Raw genomic sequence first — 21,436 nt, forward strand, 5'->3', positions numbered from 1 at the left:
TAATTTTCTCTGATCTACCTAGCTAGAAGTACAATTTTTTCCTCTAGGTTTATCTGCATCTTCCACTCATGTGTTTCATATTGTGTCTTATGTTATTTATGTGGGCATATTATTTTCCTTTTTCAAGTGGATAATCAATCTCATCACCTTACATTCCATCACTCTTCTAGTTCTGTCTGGTGCTTTTTGTAACCTTTATGATGCTTGGATAATTGAATGAATTTGCTAACATTAACAAATGGAAATCATCTACTGAAAAATATGGGTCTTCCATTTTTATTGTTAATATAAGTTAGATACCAAAATTTCTGGAGATGAGAGACAACTCCTAGCACTTTTTTGCATGGCTGGTGCTTGTTGCAGGACTCCCCGCCCCCCCAACATAAGAACTACTGAGAGCATTGAAGGATTACTGAGGGCTCTTTACTTTCTCAAAGGGATGAAGGGATGTTCCTTGGGGCACATTCCTTGAGGATAAGTATTCTGTATTGTATATCATTATATCTCCCCAAATTTTACATACAACTTAGTATTAAACATACATTACATGTATCTCTTGAGCTGTTGAGCTTTTACCTTCCTTGGAAGTCAAGAGATTTTAAGTAGTACATTTAAAAAGAGAGAAGGCATTTTGAAGCAAGCAGATAAGGACATCTAATACCTGAGTACTATGGCAGATGACAACCAAATAGTGTGAAAAGACTCAAGGAGCACATCTGTTTTGCAAGAAGATAACCTAAGGCATGACAACTATTTCTGAAAACATAATTGCATGTCAACACAGCACTAGAACTGATGTTCATTTGGTGAATTAGAGTTACCTATGAAACACTGAAATATATTTAGACCATTCTATTTAAGAATGTAAATCGAGTATATAAATACATCTTGGTAAGATTCCCTTATAATTTTGCTGTTCAAAATGTGTCTCTGGTGTTTAATAGGATAAATCCCTAACTCCCAAATAACTAATTTCTAAGGGTTTTATATAGTTAAGATCTTGCTATGTGAGAATTATATCTCATAATAGGACTGATTTATCAGTGAGTAGTCATCACTGAATCTACTTAGCATGTCTCTCACACTGTCCAGGTACCTTAATGGATGGTAAGTTCTATGTCTAATAAGACCTGGACAGGCATTTCTTCTATTCAGCACCAAAATAGAGTTCCTCATTGAAAACAGAAGGGGAAGAATGCAGTGAGATTTTGCTTTAGCTCTCTCTTAGGGTTATTAAGGCTTTCACATGACCAGCCTTTGAGCAGTAGTCCTTCATGATGGTCAGGAAGGTTGACAAATGATCTCCTATCTAGCAAGGGAGAAGGTGACATGAAGACTAAACACTTCATTGTCCACACATATACAGTCTGCTTCAATGTAATTTTTCTGACCCATGTTGGAGAAAAAAGGGGAAAAAATGTGGTCAGCTCCATTCCCCAATGGAAACAGATGCTTGTAGACACCTGTAAGTTTGCCAAGGTAACATCAAGGGTAGAGGGAAAGGTAGACAGAATGATTTATTAGGATTTTTTGCCATAGGCACTATTCTAAAAATATTTTCCCCTGTGCTTTTTCTTTAAACATAAATGTTGCAGGATTCATTAAGGCCATTGGGATACATATAAGTTTGAGCTTTTATAATCTCAAGGAAAATAGGGAAAAGATCAAAGTGAAAAGGAGAAGCACCTTCGTGTACTTTTGAATCCTTAGAGAACAGATGCTATGCTTGCGTGTAAAATTGATCTTATAAATCATTCAGATATTTAAAATATACCTAGAGAAAAAAGGTTATTTTACTATGGTATGATGAAGATACTTTATTTCCTTTTTTTTGCCAGTCAGTCCTGAGGTTTGAACTTAGGGCCTGAGCATTGTCCTTAGACTTTCTCAAGGCTAAGGCTCTACCACTTGAGCCACAGCACCACTTCCAGATTTTTTCTGTGTATGTGGTACTGAGGAATAGAACCTGGGTCTTTGTGCCTGCTAGGCAAGCACTCTACCCCTAAGCCAAACTCCTTGTCCTTATTTCTATGTTTTTAAAAAATATTCTGCAATGAATTCTGTGGCTCATACCTCTGACACCAGCTACTTGGGGGTAGGGGACGTGGTGGGCGGAGCAGGAGACACAGATTAGGAGAATTGTGGCTGGAATTCAGTCTAGACAAAAAGGGCACACCACCATTTCAACAACTTAAAGTTGGGTATTGCGGTAATTCCTATCATCCCCGCTAGGTGGAAAGTAGAAATAGAATTACTTCCAAGGCAGGCAAGGAAAGTAGAAATAGGATTATTTTCAAGGCAGGCCTGGGAATAAATATGAGACTATTTGAAATATTACTAAAACAGATAGGGATAGGTGCATGACTGAAGTGGTAGAGCACCTGCCTAGCAAATGCAGGGCGTTATGTTCTGATCCTAGGAACACACACACACACACACACACACACACACACACACACACACAATCTTTCCACCTTCTACTTTAATACTAACATATTTTAAGAAGCATTGCGTATCAGAATATGGAGTAATGTGGTGGTGGCAGAGGTAAAATTATATTTCAATTATGAAGGGTTGAGAAGGAGCTTTTAGAATATGTAGACTTGGCCTTTCTTGCATCCTTTTTGGGTATAGTGCAGTTGGCAAACGTTGCCAAATGTGTGTCTTGTTTTCCATGAGTTATGTCATTGATTGAGTCAGTTTTATATATATATATATATAATGAGTTATTACAAATTTATTTATCATCTCACAGTCTCTGTGGGTCAGTAGTCCAGGCCTGGCATGGCTTAACTGGGTCTCACAAGACTGAAGACTTTACTGTGCTGCAATTTCAACTGGCAGCTAAGAAAGAAGCTTCTTTAAGGCTTTGAAGCTCTTTGAGGCTTTTTGAGACTGTTGGCAGAAACCACTGTATTAGAGCTAAGGACTTCATTGTCTTACTGTCAGTTGTAGAGACTTCCTGCATTCTCTATCCACATAGGCTTATTGTTATTGTCATGTTACTAAGCTAGCAAGGCAAGTTGCTACTGTACCTGATATGAAGGTGAAATATTACATAGCTATTAATTAGAAGCAAGGCCTATGTCCCAGTCTACTCCAGGGCAAAGCAGGGTTAATGGTATAACTGTCAGGAGGATGAGGATGTCATTGAGATTTCCTGAGGGTTTGTCTGTCTCAAGGTCATTCTGAGGAAGAGAGTAAAGATGTCCAATTATTTTAGCCAAAATATCCAACAGGACTATAACACTAGTAAGTTATTTAATGAGCACCTGTCCTTATACAGATGTTCTTGTTCGGTTTGTGTCTCCTTTTTAAAGTGCAAACCATTATCTCTCTCAAGTCCAGTTAGCTATCCATAACAGAGAAACACATTCATTTATTCATTATGATTGTTATATAGTCTTAAATAAAAATACATGAGAAGAATGGGTGTATTTTCAACGTCTTTATAAAACAAATAGTCATATTTGTTTATCAAATAACTTGGTGTCTTTACCTCAGTGTAAAGTAAATCAATGAATTTCAATAAATCTTTCCTTTATTGCTTTGTTGCTAAGAAGTGGTCTTAAGAGCAGAGCTTCTAAAGCACTTCTAATTCAGAATGTTTCCTCTTTCTTGTAGAAATGTATTTTACTTACTGCTGTGCTCAACTTCTCAAAAACCAATTGGAAATTACATAGTATAGATATGAATGTTCACAATTATGGAATAATAAAGCAAGCAAGTATCCTACTTCGGTGACTTTAAAAAATAATAGGGATGGCCAGGAGTTTGGCCTAGTGGTGGAGTGCTTGCCTAGCATGCACAAAGACCTGAGTTCAATTCCTTGGTACCACATACATAGAAAAAAGCCGGAAGTGGTGCTGTGGCTCCAGTAGTAGTGCTCTAGCTTTGAGAAAGTCCAAGGACAGTGCTCAGGCCCTGAGTTCAAGCCCAGGACTGGCAAAAAAAAAATAGGGAATAGGGAGGTTATTCATAGTGTGGAGAGGAAGGTTTTGAGAATTTTGACTACCTCAGATTCCTACTGCAAGTGACAAGCACTAGGACACTGCATTTCATTTTTTTTTCTTTTAGAAAAGTTGCTCCTTTCACTCATTGACTATTGCACAAGAAAAAACAAATCTGTCTATGTATGTATATTTGTGTGTGTGTGGGGGGGGATGTATGTATGCATCTATCTATCTATCTATCTATCTATCTATCTATCTATCTATCTATCTATCTTTTATTAACCAAACAAAGCCTCCTGAGATCTCCATTCATTTGCTAGTGACTGCAAACAATAGGTGACAGCCAAACAAAGTCACTTAAGAATGGGTGCAGAGGTAGGAGGACTTGTAGGGATGTCTAAATAGCAAGGATAAACAAAATCAGTGCACCCCCTTGCCTCCTAGTCTTTGCAAAGGGTCTGAAATTCTAGATTCTTCTATTTTTCACACTGCATTTGCTTAGAAAGGTCAAGTGCTTTTCTTTTGTTGTTTGTTTCTTTATGCTTAACCATCCTGCTCACATTGCCCTCTTATTCCTTCCCTGCCATCTTTGGCCAGCTTCATTTTTGCAAAGTCTTCAAAACTCAATTGAGATGTTACCCTCTCTGGAACATCTTCTCTGACCTTCCTAATGTGCATTCATTTTGTGTATTTTGTAACATCTTGTGCACTTGCTAAACTTCGTGGTAGTTGTTTTCTTCTGTGCTTCCCAGCTGTGTTCTGGACTTTTGGAGAGTGGGAACTGTGCTTTAGTCATTCTTTCACTCTTCATCTGTGGTCTGGTTCATAAATAGATGTCTGTTGAATGAGTGAATGTAAATTCTTCATTCATTTCGATGCTATCCATTTGTTTTTTGGACTGAGCTCAGCAAAATACTTCTCCTAAAAACCATCCTACAACCAAACTGGATATGATTCCTATTCACAAACATATCCGAAAAGAGAAGTGAATATTCTTGTAGAAGTCTATTAAGTTTATGGTTGTTTTGGAAGTAATCTTTTGTAATGATTTAAAATGCATATTTAAAATATATAATTATATAAGCCATCAAATTACTTCTACAGTTGATATGATTGCTGGTGGGATTCGGATAGGAAGGGGTCTGGTAATGCACTTTTACTTTTGGTGATGTACTTTTCATCCTTTTCCTCCCATTGAATCAAGGTATTTTGATAGTAGCCTTTTAAGAAATTTGAGAAAACATACTGATACATGAGAACTTGTTAATCTACCATTCCTTCCTAGGGTTAATCATACATAGTATTATAAATCTTCATATTGGAAACACTGCTCAGTGTAGTTTTTGTTGGTCATTGGCTCATCAAGAGCTCAAATGACCGGTCCTATAAAATATGTGCAAAAGCTGCTTCCCTTTTTGACTGACCATTTTTTGTTTTGCTTTGTTTTTGATCCCTTTCTTCCCTCCCTCCCACCTCATTTTCTTGTTTCCTCTTCCCTTTTTGTTGTATTGGGATTTAGAACTTGAGGCTTCACATTTCCTAGCAACCTGCTGAGCAATGTCTCAAGTTCTGGCTCTTTGATGGCAAACTGAAGTAAGAATATAATGAATTTGTCTTCCTGAGCTGGCTTGGTCCTTGGTCCTCACCTAGATGTCAGCCTCCTGCTTAGGTAGGGTTAATTATAGACATGAGTCACGTCGCTTGGTTAACCTTTTTAATGGGACTTTTCTATGATTCTAAGAAGTCTAGTAATGAGAAACTAATGAGTTCACTAGAAGGGGAAAAAATGAAAGAGTTGGTTTCACTGTCATACTCAACCACTGCTTCCCTTTGTCCTTCTTGTTTTTTTTTAGTGAGTATGTTTTTGAATACATTAACACCGAAGTTCTACGTGGCCCTGACAGGCACTTCCTCACTAATATCGGGTCTTATTTTGGTAAGTTGTTGAGTCCTTCTAATTTAAAAATACAGTGATATGCTATTCTATGTTAGTATATATACAAAAAGAATCTGGAATAATGTATGCCAATACATTATTGGTCATGTGTGTGTGAATATGCCAGGAGAGGTTACATAGGACTTTCCACTACTCAGATTGCTTACTTCCGAAAAATTTGAAAAAATAGTTTCACACAATCATATAACTTGTTGAAAGATAAATATAAGTATAATGGAAAATGAGAAAAATGTCCATTTCTAATGTCTAAGATACTGTAAAATCACTATGAGTTTGCTTAGCTGAAAGTTTTTTCATATTGTCATCAAATTTTTTTTGGCATAATCAAATTTTATAGAAATATGACATGGTTTATAGCAATTTAAACTATTTTCTCCTCGCCTCTTGCATTCTCCCAATGTTTATATTTATTTCTTTATTTTTTAAATCCCAGACAGACAAAAATAATACAATTATCATTCTTATGGATTCATACCTTATACTATTTAATAGTTTCAGGAATTTAAAATTGTAATACCTACAGTTGTTTATTCTAATGATCATAAGAGGGAACCATCTAAACTCAGCCTAGCATAATTAAATGGACTTTAAAGAGAAAGGGACTTTAGAAACACTTTTTAACATAGATATATGTCTATATGAATATAGACACATACATATGCATATATGGATTTATGTGAGTGTATATAAAATTGTGCAATCATTAATTGTTGTAGAAACAAGCATGAGAAAACATAGAGTTAATATAAAAATGATCAGTAGAAAAATGAAAATTGTAGGGGAAAAGGTTACAAATGTGTAGATCAAAGAATATAAATATATTTAAAATGCTGGAAGCTTTTGGAAGATTGAGTTCATAAGGAATGGAATTCTATGCTGCTGTCAGAAAGAATGACATTTCCCCATTTGTAAGGAAATGGAAAGACTTAGAAAAAAATCATATTAAGTGAAGTAAGCCAGACTCAAAGGAACATAGGCTCAGTGGTTTCCCTCATTTGTCATAATCCGTAGAAACCTTGGGCTCTCCTAGCAGAGATTTACAATAGAACAAAACCTAGATACAAAAGGCCATATAGAATGATGCTAAATGAAAGGACCTCCAGGATATAGAAAAAAAAGCCATATAACGAGTGATTGTTGTCCTTAATGTACTATGTTATCTCTCATCTCTTGCTGTCCTTGGTTATTTCACATTGTTACAGTATTTCACCTAGTTATCTTATATATTGTACGTATGCGTATTTGGTTATTTGAAGTTGGATAGGGAAGGGAGGAAAACAAGATGAGGGGCAGTGGTGGGGGGAGGGAAATGGGGACCAAGATATGAGAAAGGGTATCAATGTACGTGAAGTAATGCACCTTCAGTCTGGTGAATATAATGTAGCCCTTCTATTAATTACAATAAAAAGTATATGGGGAAAAAAAAGACAGAGAAAGGTCTATAGGACCGAAATGAGCAAATAGGGCTGGTGGTCATGTAGGAGATGCACTTTTTTAGTGGAACTATAAATCCAGGTTCACCTTACACTGTTATATTACATGGTTTACATGAGATATTGCACATTAGTAGTATACAGCCAGAAATATACATAATATTAGTTCCTGCAGATAGCCTAAATTAGAATTCCAAATAGAAAGTTCCAATATGGTAAAGGGGGCCAAGAAGAGGGAGAAAACAAAACTATGCTTTCTGTTAAAAAAAAAAACACAAAAAACTGTGCTGTGTGGAGAGTGCACAGAATCTGGAAGAGAACAGGAGGAATAGGCAGTGGGAAGGAAATGAATACAAGAGGGAGTGAGCAATTTTAGTAAGAAATGATGGAAGAGACTTGTGGGAGAACCAAGGAGAGTTGATTTTATAGGACTTTATTTTTCAGAAAAAAAGCATTTGAGGCTTCCAAAGCATGAAAATACAGTATTTTGAGAGAATTTTAAAAGTACGTTATATATGTATGAAAACAACATAATGAAACCCACCAAAAAGTGTTTTGAAAAAGTGAGTTGGGACAGAGTAATGAATGTAACTGGGGTGAATTTGTTCAGAATACATTACATGCATGTTAGCTATCAGAGTGAAGCCATTTGTATAAGTAACATATGCCATTAATTTTTATTATTACAGATATATCCTTTGAAGATTAGGAGAGCCATAGTACTAGTCCACATCTAATAGTTATCATGTGTATTTTCAGTATTTTAACATTTTATTGCTGAAACATCTCTGAAACATTTTTTGATTAAACACATAAGAAATAAAAGTGAACTTAAGGGAAAAAAAAAAAACAACAACGACCAGTAATTCCCTTTTCACCAGCTGTCCACTTGGTACATCTATTTAAGTGATGTTCAAGGTGTGCCAGACACCTAACTAAAGCCTTTCTAGGCTACTCTTCACAGCAGGGTGAATCAGTTAATTGCTGGTGTCTCTATTTTCACAAGAAAATTAGCTAAATAGATAAAACCAGCAAGTTAGTAGACTCCTTAGATCCCACAGCTAGCAGAGGGCAGAGCAGGATTGGTTCCCAGGAATCAGTCAGTCTCTTATCACTCATTTCCCCGCCTTCCTGATTAAGTTGCCCACTGATTTTCTAGCCTGCTGAACAAATAGCCAGTCTGGATTTTATTCTAGCAGTGTTGCAGGGTACATTTACAAGCCATAAATTAATTATCTCACTGTGTGTTACTGCCTTTCACTTTGGTAAATCAGGCCCAGAGGTCATTTCTTTTCAAACTCAGGGATGGTAAAATTCCTTCAGAAAAGAGATTTCACTGGCCATCTTCTTTTGGAATCTGGGCTGATGTGGCTTCTCCTATTTATAAGCGCAGTTGCTGAAAGTGGATGGTCATTGCTGGGCTGTTTTATGGTCTATTTGCCTTATAGCTTTCTCCGGAAGCTTCTCATGGAAGAAGATTTTTAAAGACCTTTCTCAGAACTGCTAACATGTTCTGAGAAATGACAGTGTATGATAATTGCTCTTGTTGAAACTGGTATCACTTAGCCTCTGAGGACTCAGCTTTGCAAGGCCTTGAAATGAAACTAAGATGAGGCTTCTATGCTATCATTATTCTGCTCAGTACATTTCAGGTAGAGGCAGCCCTGAGGTAAGGGATCAGGTACTTTGCAAAACAGCTGTGTTCATAGAATGATTAGTGGTTTGTTTCCAGGCATGAGGGAGGTGATTACCTAACTGCATTCCCCTGAGAAATGTTCTAAGAGTCTTCCATGACTCAAACTAGAGGGCTGCCCCTAAGGAAATTGGCTATTAGGCAATCTTCAGATTCTTATGCTGCAGACTGAAATTATCATGTTATTTGATGTCTAAGAGGAAGAGAAGAGAGGGAAAAATTAAAAGCCCGATATTTTCTCTGAAGATAAAGCCAATAAACTAAACAAATATACACAGAAATAAAACTCACTTGGAAAATGTTGCCATCTCTTACACCAATGTCCGTAAAATAGGCATATATCCTCTTAGAGATCACTGGTAGCTCTAACATGATGGTTTGACACCAGTAGTGAATTGTTTCTGCTCTTCTTTTTGGTTCCTGCCACAATACCCAACCAGTCATCCGTCTCCCTTGCTTCATCTCCAGTGCCTCTCTGTATGCTTGACACAAGCTTTCCTGTCCTGGTCTAGTTCCAACAGTAGAAACTGCACCTGTCATCAAACTCCAGACCTGCCAGTTTTGTCTTTTAGCTGCTAGCAAGAACATGTTCAGTCTTCTTGACAGAGCCTCTTGGGCAGTGTTTATTTCAGAAGAGAAAATACCTAAGTTTTGGATTGTCTTTTATGTGTGGAAAGGTGAATATGTGAAGAAAATTTTCTCAAAATATTGGTAAGGTGGGGGAAATTTCAGAGTTCCAGCATGTTGTATTAATGTTTATACAAAAATCCCTGATTCCTACTGACTTGTACATAGATATGTCCTTACGTCTATATTTTGTTTTTGTTTCAGCACTAGGGCTTGAACTTAAGGGCTAGTACTCTACCAGTTGAATCATAGCTCTAATCTGGCTTTTTTGTTGCCTAACTGGAGATGGGTCTCATGGACTTTTCTGCTTGAATTGGCTTCAAACCACAGTGCTCAGATTTCAGCTAGGATTACAGGCTTGAGTCATAAGCATCTAGTGCTTATGCCTCCACACACACAAACACACACACACAGTGAGCCAGAGAGAGAGAGACAGAGACAGAGACAGAGACAGAGAGACAGAGAGAGACACAGAGAGACAGAAAGACAGAGAGACAGACATGAGCAAGCCTTCAAGTGCATAACTTTTAAAGTCAAGATTATGAAAGAAAATTAAAATAGTAAAAAATTCATGGATTGGATATTAAAAATATATGTTGGGGAAAGTGGCAGAAGAGATGACAAAATAGAAATTAATTGAAACAAAAGACCTATTTATTGCATTCCAATTCCAACACCAGCTACTATATTAAGTACTCTATGTGCATTTTTCATTGAAATTCCAAGTGGTAGGTATTATATTGTTTTTATTGTGCTGAATATAATCAGACACAAAGAATAAGTAAGGCAATAGGGCAGATGAGTGGTGAGATTTGTATCATCATTTCTCTTTTTCAATCTCCCACCCTCAGTCAAAAATAAAAGATTTTTCCCTTCGCCTGAAGAATATCACCTGCACACTAGGTAGCATTTTAGTTGATACTCATGTGGTGATTCTGAAGCCAAGAGTGGAAAAAGACTTGGAGAAACTTGATTAGAAAGGCTGCATGTGGTAAGTAGATAGCATATGGATGTCCATTACGAAGCAGCTTGGCTCATGGCCCTAGAAGACAGGATGAAAGAGGTGCTGCCAGATGGCATAGAAACCTGAATACAATAGGAGGAAACTGAGGCTCATTTAGCATCATCAGATTACAGCTTCTAGGCTTACCATGAAAATTAATGACCTTCTGCAGGAAAGCAAGTGCCAGGTAAAGAGAGTAGGTTCATAGTGTCACAGTGTATGAACTTGAACATTTGAATAGAGCTAATAATAATCAGATATGGCAAAAGTGAATATGAATAAGCCAGTGACAGATGACAAGGTAAAACTTCCTTGTAGGTTGTAGGTTTCTTTTTTTCTTCTGGTCAATTTAGTTCAAGCATAAATTGGTAGATTTTTGAGATGGGTAATTGCAGGATTGAGGCAACAACTAGCCTCCCAAAGCAATGTGATTTATACCAGTAAAACACTAAGAACTAGGCTGGCGTCACTTGCTGGGTAAAAGTAGAGTGAAGTCTGGAATTTACATTGCTTCCCTATAACATTATTCTCCCTCCCAGTAAAGGTGCTATCTAGCTAGAGAGTAGAAAGTTGTAGCATTTGGTGTTTCCATTTTAATGCATCTATAGAAATTGGTCAGGTAGAAAGAGATAGAGAGGGAGATTTCAAGTTTCTCAGGAGGAGATTCTTCTCCCCTCCCCCTTCTTCTTCGCAATGGATTAAGTCAGATTGGGAAATTTAGGAGAACCAACATTGAACATGACGTATAATTCTACTTTATTTGTGTGAACATTTATTGCTCTTTTCCTTTCTACACAGGAATAGTTAGCAATGTACCAGAACTTACACTTATGTATGTACCTTGCACTTACAATGCCAGTGGACATTGCATTGTACTAGCATTATCTGTGGAGCTTGTTTAAAACTATGGATTTTTGAGCATTACTTGAATAAAAATCTCTAGAGAAGGATCTCTAGAAAACAGGTGCCATCACAGCAATGAGCTAGCAAGACTTGGGAAAAAGTGTAGTTTCTTCCAATTCTTAATGTCCTTTGTGATTTCTCAGGAAAATGAACCTCACTACTAGATCTTAGTACAATGGAAAATTCCATCCTGTAAACATATAGATATTGCAGTAGGCTTTAGACCTTGAAAACAGCCTTACCTTCCTATGTTTTATCTTTTTAAAGACTTTACAACAGCTGGCCAGTAAAAGGGACAGGAAAGTAGGAATGACAGTTCATCCGATAGCCCCCAGGACTATTTAGGGCAGCAAGTGGCCAGGGAAGGTTTGTCTTAAATTTAGGAAGCAGGAAATCAAGACCCATTCTAGTTATTCAGATTCCTAAATAAATCATACATAAACCAAGTACGTTTTTTTCTTTTGAAAAAAGTTATCTCTGTCTTGGGAAATTGAGTCAAAGGGTGTGGAGGAAGAGGTATACATAAGAATTCAAAAGTAAAAAAGAAATATTATGGCTGGGAGTGTGGCCTAGTGGTAGAGGGCTTGCCGAGCATGCACAAAGCCCTGGGTTCAATTCCATGGTACCACATATACAGAAAAAAATCTGAAAGTGGTACTGTGTCTCCAGTGGTAGAGCACTAGCCTTGAGAAAGTTCAAGGACAGTGCCCAGGCCCTGAGTTGAAAACCCATGACGGGCCAAATATATATATAATATATATATATATATTACTTTATTACTTTCCAATTGCTAACATTTATCTCATTTAAGCTTAGATGCTATATTTTAGTTAAAAAAGAAAACTTGCCACCAGAAATAGTCTTGAAGACTTAGAGAAGGTGCCATTTTGTCAGCTGGAATAGACTGCCAGACAGTTTCATATTTCCCTGCAGTCTCTCCCTCATAGTGTCCTGTTGGGGTTTTTAGTCCTTGGTCCCTCCTGACCCACAGGAGGGATAGGGAGAACATGCCCTGACCAGGACTAGCCGAGAAAAGAGAGGGCTGATTGACTGCCTGCACCCAGCCCTCCCTCTCCAGAGGACAATCAGACGCATCAGTGAGACCCTCAAGGCAGGAGCTCATTTATTAGGAAGTACATTCAGCTAATGTAGAATGCAGGAGCATATCAGTACAAAGGTGGGCAGGGTGGGGGAGGTCCACGTGTTTACTCTCACTATAGGTCTCAGAAGAGAATGATAAAGCAATAACGCATTACCCAATGGTAATCAAGTCTCAGCAGAAAGTGATTCACAATACCGAGGGTATAGCTCAAAGTTCGGCATGGCGTTCATACATGACAGCTCATTTCTTTGTGTGGTTATCTTACTCAGTGATGCAGATTCGTGGGCCATCCTGACCCTGCACTCGCCTCCCAACAGTGTCCATCTTCCTGCATTGTGGGAATCCTACAGGAATATAATATAGGGTCTAGCAAAGTCCCTGACTTATGAAGAAAAATGTATATAATGTACAACTCAAAAGAAGTTGTATAGGGCCGGGAGTTTGGCTTAGTGGTAGAGTGCTTGCCTAGCATGTACTAAGACCTAGGTTCAATTCCTCGGTACCACATACATAGAAAAAAGCCAGAAGTGGTGCTGTGGCTCAAGTGGTAGAGCTCTAGCCTTGAGGAAAGCCCCAAAACAGTGCTCTTATTAGATAGGCAAACTTTAGACATCATTGGGTCAAAGTCAAATTTATTATCTATTATAGGTAGAGGAGACTTTTTTATGTTCCTGCACCAGATTTTTGTGCTCTTGTATAGGTATAAATGAGACATATTTACACCTTAGGCCAGCTGCAAACCTGGATGTCTGCACCATGCTCCTTGATCATTCTACATTTGCTCAGTAGTAATGAATGTGGTCATTGAGCATCAGTAACTGACCAGTGATCTGAGCTCTGAGTAGAGCTGTTATTTCTGTAGAATGCAGGTATAAACTATTCCTTCAACCCTCACATTCCTGATTCTATCCTCACCTTCTTTATTTCCAGATTACCTCTATATCAGTACATCATCCTTCCATTCTGTCTTCCAATCATGTGTCCATACTGTCCTTTAATCATTTTACCTTTTCTCCTTACTGGAATTAACTGAGTGCTTACTTTTATATATTCAATATTAGTAAACAACCCTCCAAAACAAGAAAACTAGCTAAGATAACTCAACCAAGTATTTTAGTTAAAAGGGTGTTTGCTTTTAAACTAGTTGGTAGGTTATTGTTGGCTTCCTAAATACCAAACAAAGTTGACACTTTCCAATTATCTTCTTTGATCTATGTTATTATTGCTATGGAGGATGAACAGGAAAAAAAGCATTAGAAAGATTAAATATTTAAAACTAAGAAACACATAGGTTTATGTTTTAAGATTTTTGAGTATTTTGCAGATTAGACACTTTTATTCTTGTGGCAGGCCCACTAAGGTACTATGCATTGCAGAACAACTTTAAATAAAATTTGTATATGAACATTTTACTGTTTACATTGTAAGTATGCACTAGTGAGATGAATTCAAAGTGACACCAAATATGTATGCATAAAATGACACCATCTGCCCACTTGGATCTATGTAGCTCTATTAAATATATGTGTTTGCCCAAAGTGTAATGAGTTCCAGGACAAGAAAAATATTGTTATACTAAATCCTCTAATTAGAAGACTTGGTTTGAAATTCCAGTAGGCCCCAAATTCTTCCCTTTTTCCTTTCCTAGTGGTTCATTCAATACATTTGGAAAGATAGAGATTCTTTATACTAGCATCTCTTGACACAGCAGTGACTAAACTATTGATGTGATGTGACAGGCTGAGAAAACCATGCTTTAACCCAACTACATTCCCCCAAACATCTGCATGAATAATCAAGTTTTTTTCTTTTACTAAGGTCTGTTATTCATACATTACAATGGAGGGGAAGATTTTTCTTTTGTTTGAATACCAATGTCCAATTAATTTGAGCCATTTGCCTTTTAGAATGAACTATCTGATCCTATTTGATAGACTACTACTGGATTCTTTTTTTTTTTTTTGTCACTTATGGGACTTGAACTCTCAGCCTGGACGCTGTCCCTGAGCTTTTCAGCTCAAGACTACTGCCCTACTCCTTTGCCTGGGTGTTGTCCCTGGGCTCTTTAGCACAAGGCTAATGCCCTGCACTGGAGCCACAGCAAGCCATTTTTCCATTTCCTGGTGATTAGTTGGAGATAAGTGTCTCATGGAATTTTTAGTGCCTGAGCTGGCTTTAAACCATGTGATCTTCAGATCTCAGCCTCCTGAGTAGCTAGGATTACAGGCATGAGCCACCTTGCCTGGCTCTACTGGATTTTTTTTTTTTTTACAAATTAGGAAAGTGTCAAAAGATGGAAGTGAAGCCTATATCTGTATTTGTTTATACAAAGCAAGGCTAGGCATTATGTAAAGATCTGGTAAGATAGTGATAGAGAGCTGGGGCTAAAGGCTAAGCAACTTTTTAACTTGACTTTGGTCAGGGTCACTGCACCTTGATGGGTAGTCTTGATTCCTCATCCACACAGTTCTTTAAGGTCCCTTTGGCTCTGTTGTAGAAATTGAGAAATATCAGTTCCTCAAGGTGTATGTGGTGGGCTGTGGAGGAGAAGGGAGATGGATCAGCATACAAGGAACAATCTTGGAGAAGCATTATAGATCTATGGCTTGGACTTTCAGTGGCAGTGGCCAGGTTGTTGTAATTGAATGCTGTTTGATAAAATGAAGAACTGGCAAGGTACCCCAACAACACAACATGGAAAGCAGAGCAAAGACTTGGGGCAAAGAAGGCTCATTTTTACTAGTGATTCAGAGCCTTTGATATTGTCTTTCATTAATCTCAAAGCCATGAATCTCTGGACAGTGGTTAGAACTGTGTGGTGAGGGATACATTGTCACAGTTATATTTGTTAATAACCTAGTGGTTGACAAGATGCTGTGTTAGCTTGAACCGTTGGCTGTCAAAACAAAAGATGATTCATAGCAGTGCTTGAGATGTACCAACCTTGGAAGTAAGTACATCACTGGCGTAGTAAATGGTGACTTTGCCGCTGTACTTGAGGCAATGAAGTAGACATTTTACATAGTGTTACTATGAAAATTGAGAATTCTTGAGTAGTAGCATTTATACATCCTGTGTTTATAAAACACTTTTAGCAAGTAGACATCGATAAGTTTCAGCACTTGGGTGCCACACATACAGAAATGATCTCCTGAGTTTTTTTTTTTCTTTTTTTGAGACAGAATATTACTGTGTTGACCTGGAGGCCTTGAACACTTGGGCTAAAATGGTCCTTGCCTCAGCCTTTCGGTTACTTAACATTATGTACGCATTTACCTGTACCTGACTGCCTTTTATTCTTTTGTTCTGTTAAACCATCATTTCTCTAAAGAGGTCTTAATTTTGAAAGTTTTGTCTTACTTTCTTTGTGTTGGTCCTAGGGCTTAAATTAAGAACCTTAGCACTGTCTCTGTCTCAAGGCTAGTGTTCTACCACTCTCAAGGCTAGTGTTCTACCCCTTTGAGTCATAGCTCTACTTCCAGCTTTTGGTTACCTGGAGATAAGAGTTTCATGGACTTTCCTGCCCAACCTGGCTTTGAAATGCGATTCTCAGATCTCATCCTCCTAAGTAGCTAGGCTTGCAGGCACGAACTACCAGCACCTAGCTTCTCTTAAAAATTTTGTGCACATATGATTTTACAAAAATATAAAATGACAGGAATGAGAATATTTAATGTTATTCTTTAAAAATTGCTGTGTGGTGGCTCACGCTTGTAATCCTAGCTACTCAGGAGGCTGAGATCTGAGAATCAAGGTTTAAAGCTAGCCTGGGCATAAAAGGACCTAAGTAAGGCTCTTACCTCCAGTTAACCTCTACTGCCCTACCCTTGAGCCGAAGAGCTCAGGGAACACGCCCAGGCACCATGACCCAACAAACAAACAAAAAAATTGGCTTATGCTAGGCATTTCTGGGTTTGTCTTTCTGCTAAGGTGATGTTGATTTTTGAATATTATATTAATTTGGAGGAAAATTATATAGAACAGACATTGCCTATTCTTCTATACATGATTACATACTGTTTTTGAACACATCTTTCTTTTTAGTTTTCCTTATAGATTTTATTTATTATTTTTAATTTTTGAATTGTAATTAATAGAAGGGTTACAGTTGTATTCACCAGATAAAAGGTGCATTACTTCACACACATTGCTACCCCTTCTCATTGAACACCAGTCTTTAACAGAGAAAACGATTTTGAGAACCTTAAATGTTGTACTGCTAAACATTTTTTTGAAGATCAGTAGAATTGCCAAATGTATTTTATGGGCATATATATACATATATATATGTATGTGTGTGTATATATATAAATTAAGGTCTGGAGAGACTTAGAAAAAATCATATTAAGTGAAGTAAAGCCAGACTCAAAGGAACATAGGCTCAATGGTTTCCCTCATCTGACATAATCAGTAGAAACCTTGGGCTCTCCTAGCAGAGATTCACAATAGAACAAAATCTAGATAAATAAGGCCATATAGTATGACACTAAGTGTAAGGACCTCCAGGATAAAGAAACAAAGGCCATACAATGAGTGATTGTTGTCCTTAATGTACTATGTTATCTCTCATCTCTTTTACTGTCCCTTGGTTATCTCATATTGTTACATTTCACCTTGTTATCTGATATATTTTATATATGCTTAATTGGTTATTTGAAATAGGAGAGGGTAGGGGGGAAATCAAGTTGTGTGGGGGGAAGGGAGGAGGGAAATGGAGACCATGACATGAGAAAGGGTATCTATCAGTACTTGTGAAGTAATGTACCTTCTATCTGGTGAATATAATGTAACCCTTCTATTAATTACAATAAAAATATGCAAAAATTAAGGTCTGTAAATGTGATTTTTTTTTTTCTGTTCTAGATATTTGAATGGTGGTATTTTCGCAAGTATGGAACATCTTTCATTGAACAAGTCTCAGTAAGCCACTTGCGCCCCCTTCTGGGAGGGGTTGACAATAACTCTTCCAACAATTCTAACTCCAGTAACGGGGACTCCGATTCCAATAGGCAAAGTGTCTCAGGTATGAAAAGTCTCCTGTGAAATTATTATGAACCATCAGACATCAAGAATGTTCTTAAAAGATTAAGCTTCAGATAAAAAACAAACTTTCTTTTCTGAGAGAATTGAAATGGAACCTAAGCATCTTGGGCAAAGGAAGTGTTTATGCTGTTCATGTTTATACTTTCTCCCATTTGATTTAGCTAATGATCATTTACCTCATTTTCCTAATCTGAGGCCAGCATTATTGTTGGTAGTTTTATCAGAACTCAGTAAATGAAGAAATTGCCCTCCATGCTAATTATAGGATATTGTGTGTAACTTTCATATCAGATTTGCTGCTTAAAGCTTCACTTCTTCCTATTCTTCTGACAGTAAAGCCCACATTCCAGATTCCTCATTGCATCCTAAGCTGCTTTTGACCTGTTTCCGCAGCTTCAGCTTCTACCACAATCCAGTCTCTCTCCCCTATTCCTATCCATGCCCCCGCCCCTTCTCTCTCTTTCTCTGCAGGAGTGGGAAGTTCTAAGAGTTTCAATCCAAAGCCCCATGGTCTCTAGGCAAGAGCTCTGTCACTCAAGTAATATCTCTAGCCCCAGTCCCTCCAGTTCTTTTCTTTAGAATCCAGTTTTCTGGCCTCATGACATTTCATTTCTTGTACATGCCATGTGTCTTATGCTTCTCTGCCTAGAAATCTCTTTTGCTTGCTCATCCATGTTACTGAAAATCAGTTTTCACCTCCTGATAGGTTGTGATCTTTGATATTTTCAACAAAGCATTATTGATCTTTAATATTTTTCTATTGTTTCTTATGAATATTACAATTTAAGAAAATCAGAGTTCTTGTCCCTATGGAACTCTGTGTCTACTAAAGGAAACCTAGTATTAAATGCTAATTGTCAAGGGAAACATATGTAGTGGAACGCAAAGGAAAAGTTCCTGATTAAACTGAAAGAAGGGGTTTACTTCCTTCAAGGGGAGGACTGAGCAAAAAATTAATTAGCTAGATTAGATCTTCTCTTCTATGTGAACTCAACCCACCTCTCCTAACTTTCTAGTCAGGTTATAAGTATCAAGGAATATTTTACATGTGTCTGATTCTTAATACTCATTTAATGAGTTAATAGATCTTTTGTCAGTCAGATGTGAGTGGTACTGGGAAGCTCCTTATACACATTTTATTCTAAATAGCACACATATGGGACAGCACTTTCCAGATAACAAAATTGTTTGGGGCTTAGTAAACTTACCTAGTTTGTGAAATAGAAAAGGACCTAAACAAAGCAAATCATGACTCTTACCAGTTATTCTAATACATGTGTTCTTGATGCCAGGTGCCAGTGTCTTACATGTGTAATTCTAGCTACTTAGGAGGCTGAGATTTGAGGATCGTGGTTCAAAGACAGTCCGGGCACGAAAGTCTATGAGACTCCAGTAACCCACCAGAAAACCAGAAATGGTTCTGTAGGTCAAAGTGGTAGAGTGCTAGTCTTGAACTGAAGAGCTCAGGGACAGTGTCCAATTCCAGAGTTCAAGCCCCACAGCTGACCAAAACAAGTGTTATGTTCTTATTATTGTTTTCTTTCAATAATTGAACAAAAGGGATTCTACGTGTTAATTTATGAGTACAGTGTATCTTGATCTAAATATGGCTTGTTATTCTAGTGAGGAAGCCTCGTATTTAGTCATAATCATGTGAGCATGAATGGATACTTTTTAATCACTTTGCTTTGAAAGACCTCACAGATTAATGGGCTTGCTATCTGACTCAAGTTACTGTGTCTCTGAATGATGTAGAACATTGTAGTAAATTAAAAGATTGCTAACAGGCTCATTTAGGGGCATTCATTATACTGAACATTCATGTTTTCATCAAAGCCTCTTCCCTACTCAGCTTCAGCCTCTTGACATTCCTTAATGAAATGTAGTGTCTGTATTCTTCTTATCACTATCACTATCACTTTGGTGGTGGTGGTGGTGTGTGTGTGTGTGTGTGTGTGTGCGCGCGTGCATGTGTGTGTGCCACCACTGGAGTTTTTACCTCTAGGCCTTAACTATTTTTATTTTTAAATGGTACAGCTGGAGCCCTACCACTTTTGGCCTACTTTTGGTTGATTGGAGACATGAGTCAGGCTCTACTTGCTCCAAACATTTTCTGATTTCAACCTCCTAAGTACTTAGTATAATAGGTGTAGGCACTGACAACAGAGCCATTTTGCTCTTTATCTTAGTGGATTTCTGGATTAAATCTTATTTGTTATATGAACAACAGTGCTATTCCTTGTAAAGGAATCCCTTTATAGTGTATTTTCAACCATAAGAAGTCACCTGTAATCTTAGCTTTTGTGTCCAACTGAAGGACTCACTTGAGCCTATGTGTTCAAGACCAGTGGTCAATATACAGATACCCAGTCTAAAAAAAAAGATAAACAAATACTCAATAATCATGAAAATTCTGATTTGTTTATTTATGGTATTACTTGGATTCCAACTGTTTAAGTCATGCCTCCAGCCCTCTGGATTTATTTGTACTAAGACTTTGTTTGGCTGAGACTGAACTTTGGAATACTATTTTAATTGAATTTTATTTGTATTATTAAATACCTATGATACAGTCATTTTCTTTATAATAGATATAGAAGGTATACTTTTATAACAGTTCAAATTATTTTATAACAGTTCAACTGAAAATTATCTAAGTATATCTATGGTTTAATCTGCCTACTTCTTAAAATTTAGACATCTAGTATTTGGATAGCTCAGTTCAAGAAATATGCATGAAAGTATGAAAGTACCAGATCCCATGAAACTAAGATTGTTTTCTATTTCCCTCTTATGTCAATTTTTACTGAATAATAAAATATTATGAAACCAAATAATATCATTTATCTCTATTCATAATCATTTTTTTTGCCAGTCCTGGGCTTTGAACTCAAGGCCTGATCACTGTACTTGGGCTTTCTCAAGGCTAGAATTCTACCACTTGAGCTGTGCAACACTTCCAGCTTTTTTCTATGTATGTAGTACTGAGGAATCAAACCTGAGTCTTTGTGCATGCTAGGCAAGCACTCTACCACTAGACCAAACTCCCAGCCTCTCATAATCATTTTTTATTTTATAATATTTTAAGAGTAATTTAGTTCCTTAAAATGGGTGGACTTTACAGTTCCTATAATAATAATAATAATAATAATAATAATAATAATAATAAATGACTAGCTCATTAATAACAGGATACTGTTGATTTTCTAGAAATGTCATAAGAAGACAGTTTGCTGAATCATCCATGATTAATTGTCATTGGCATTAAAAAGGAAGTCTAATGACATTGCTTATTTAAAAAAGTTATATTGAAAAAGTTAAAATAAACCACAAATATTAATTGTAAATATTAACCTACATGAAAATTCAGCATAGCTCTTTCCTTCAAAATTCATTTATTTTAACTAAAAAGTCTATAGGACCTGGCTTATTAAATATTTGGGATGAAGGATGATAGGATGAGGAATGTGAAGGGTGGTTATATCTCCAGAGAAAACTGTAAAATTTATTTAAAATTTTTTGGATTTGTGCAAAGTAGCATGAATGCAAACCTGCTCAAACTATGAGGTAATAGTCAACTGTGGACCAGTGGAGAAATGAGGCTATTTATACAATTTTATTTACTGTACCTAGATGTTGGCTTACTAGGTTTCAGTTAACACTTGTGAACATTCTACTTGTTTTGTCTTATTTAGAAGCGAAACTACCAATTTTTCCCAAAA

General features: G+C 37.1%; 1 protein-coding gene across 7 annotated transcripts in view; it reads left to right on the forward strand.

Annotated features, from left to right (window-relative positions):
- St7 (suppression of tumorigenicity 7) overlaps positions 1–21,436 on the forward strand; it is a 204,880-nt gene that overhangs the window by 84,816 nt on the left and 98,628 nt on the right. For all 7 annotated transcript variants that reach the window (XM_090333191.1, XM_090333194.1, XM_090333190.1 and 4 more), the window contains 2 exons: positions 5,807–5,889; positions 17,535–17,694. In XM_090333191.1, the coding sequence (XP_090189317.1) occupies positions 5,807–5,889; positions 17,535–17,694 (243 nt within the window). The remainder of the gene's footprint in view (positions 1–5,806; positions 5,890–17,534; positions 17,695–21,436) is intronic.

The sequence above is a fragment of the Megascapheus bottae genome, chromosome 5 (assembly GCF_031878675.1).
Source record: "Megascapheus bottae isolate mThoBot1 chromosome 5, mThoBot2.hap1, whole genome shotgun sequence".
NCBI lineage: Eukaryota > Metazoa > Chordata > Mammalia > Rodentia > Geomyidae > Megascapheus > Megascapheus bottae.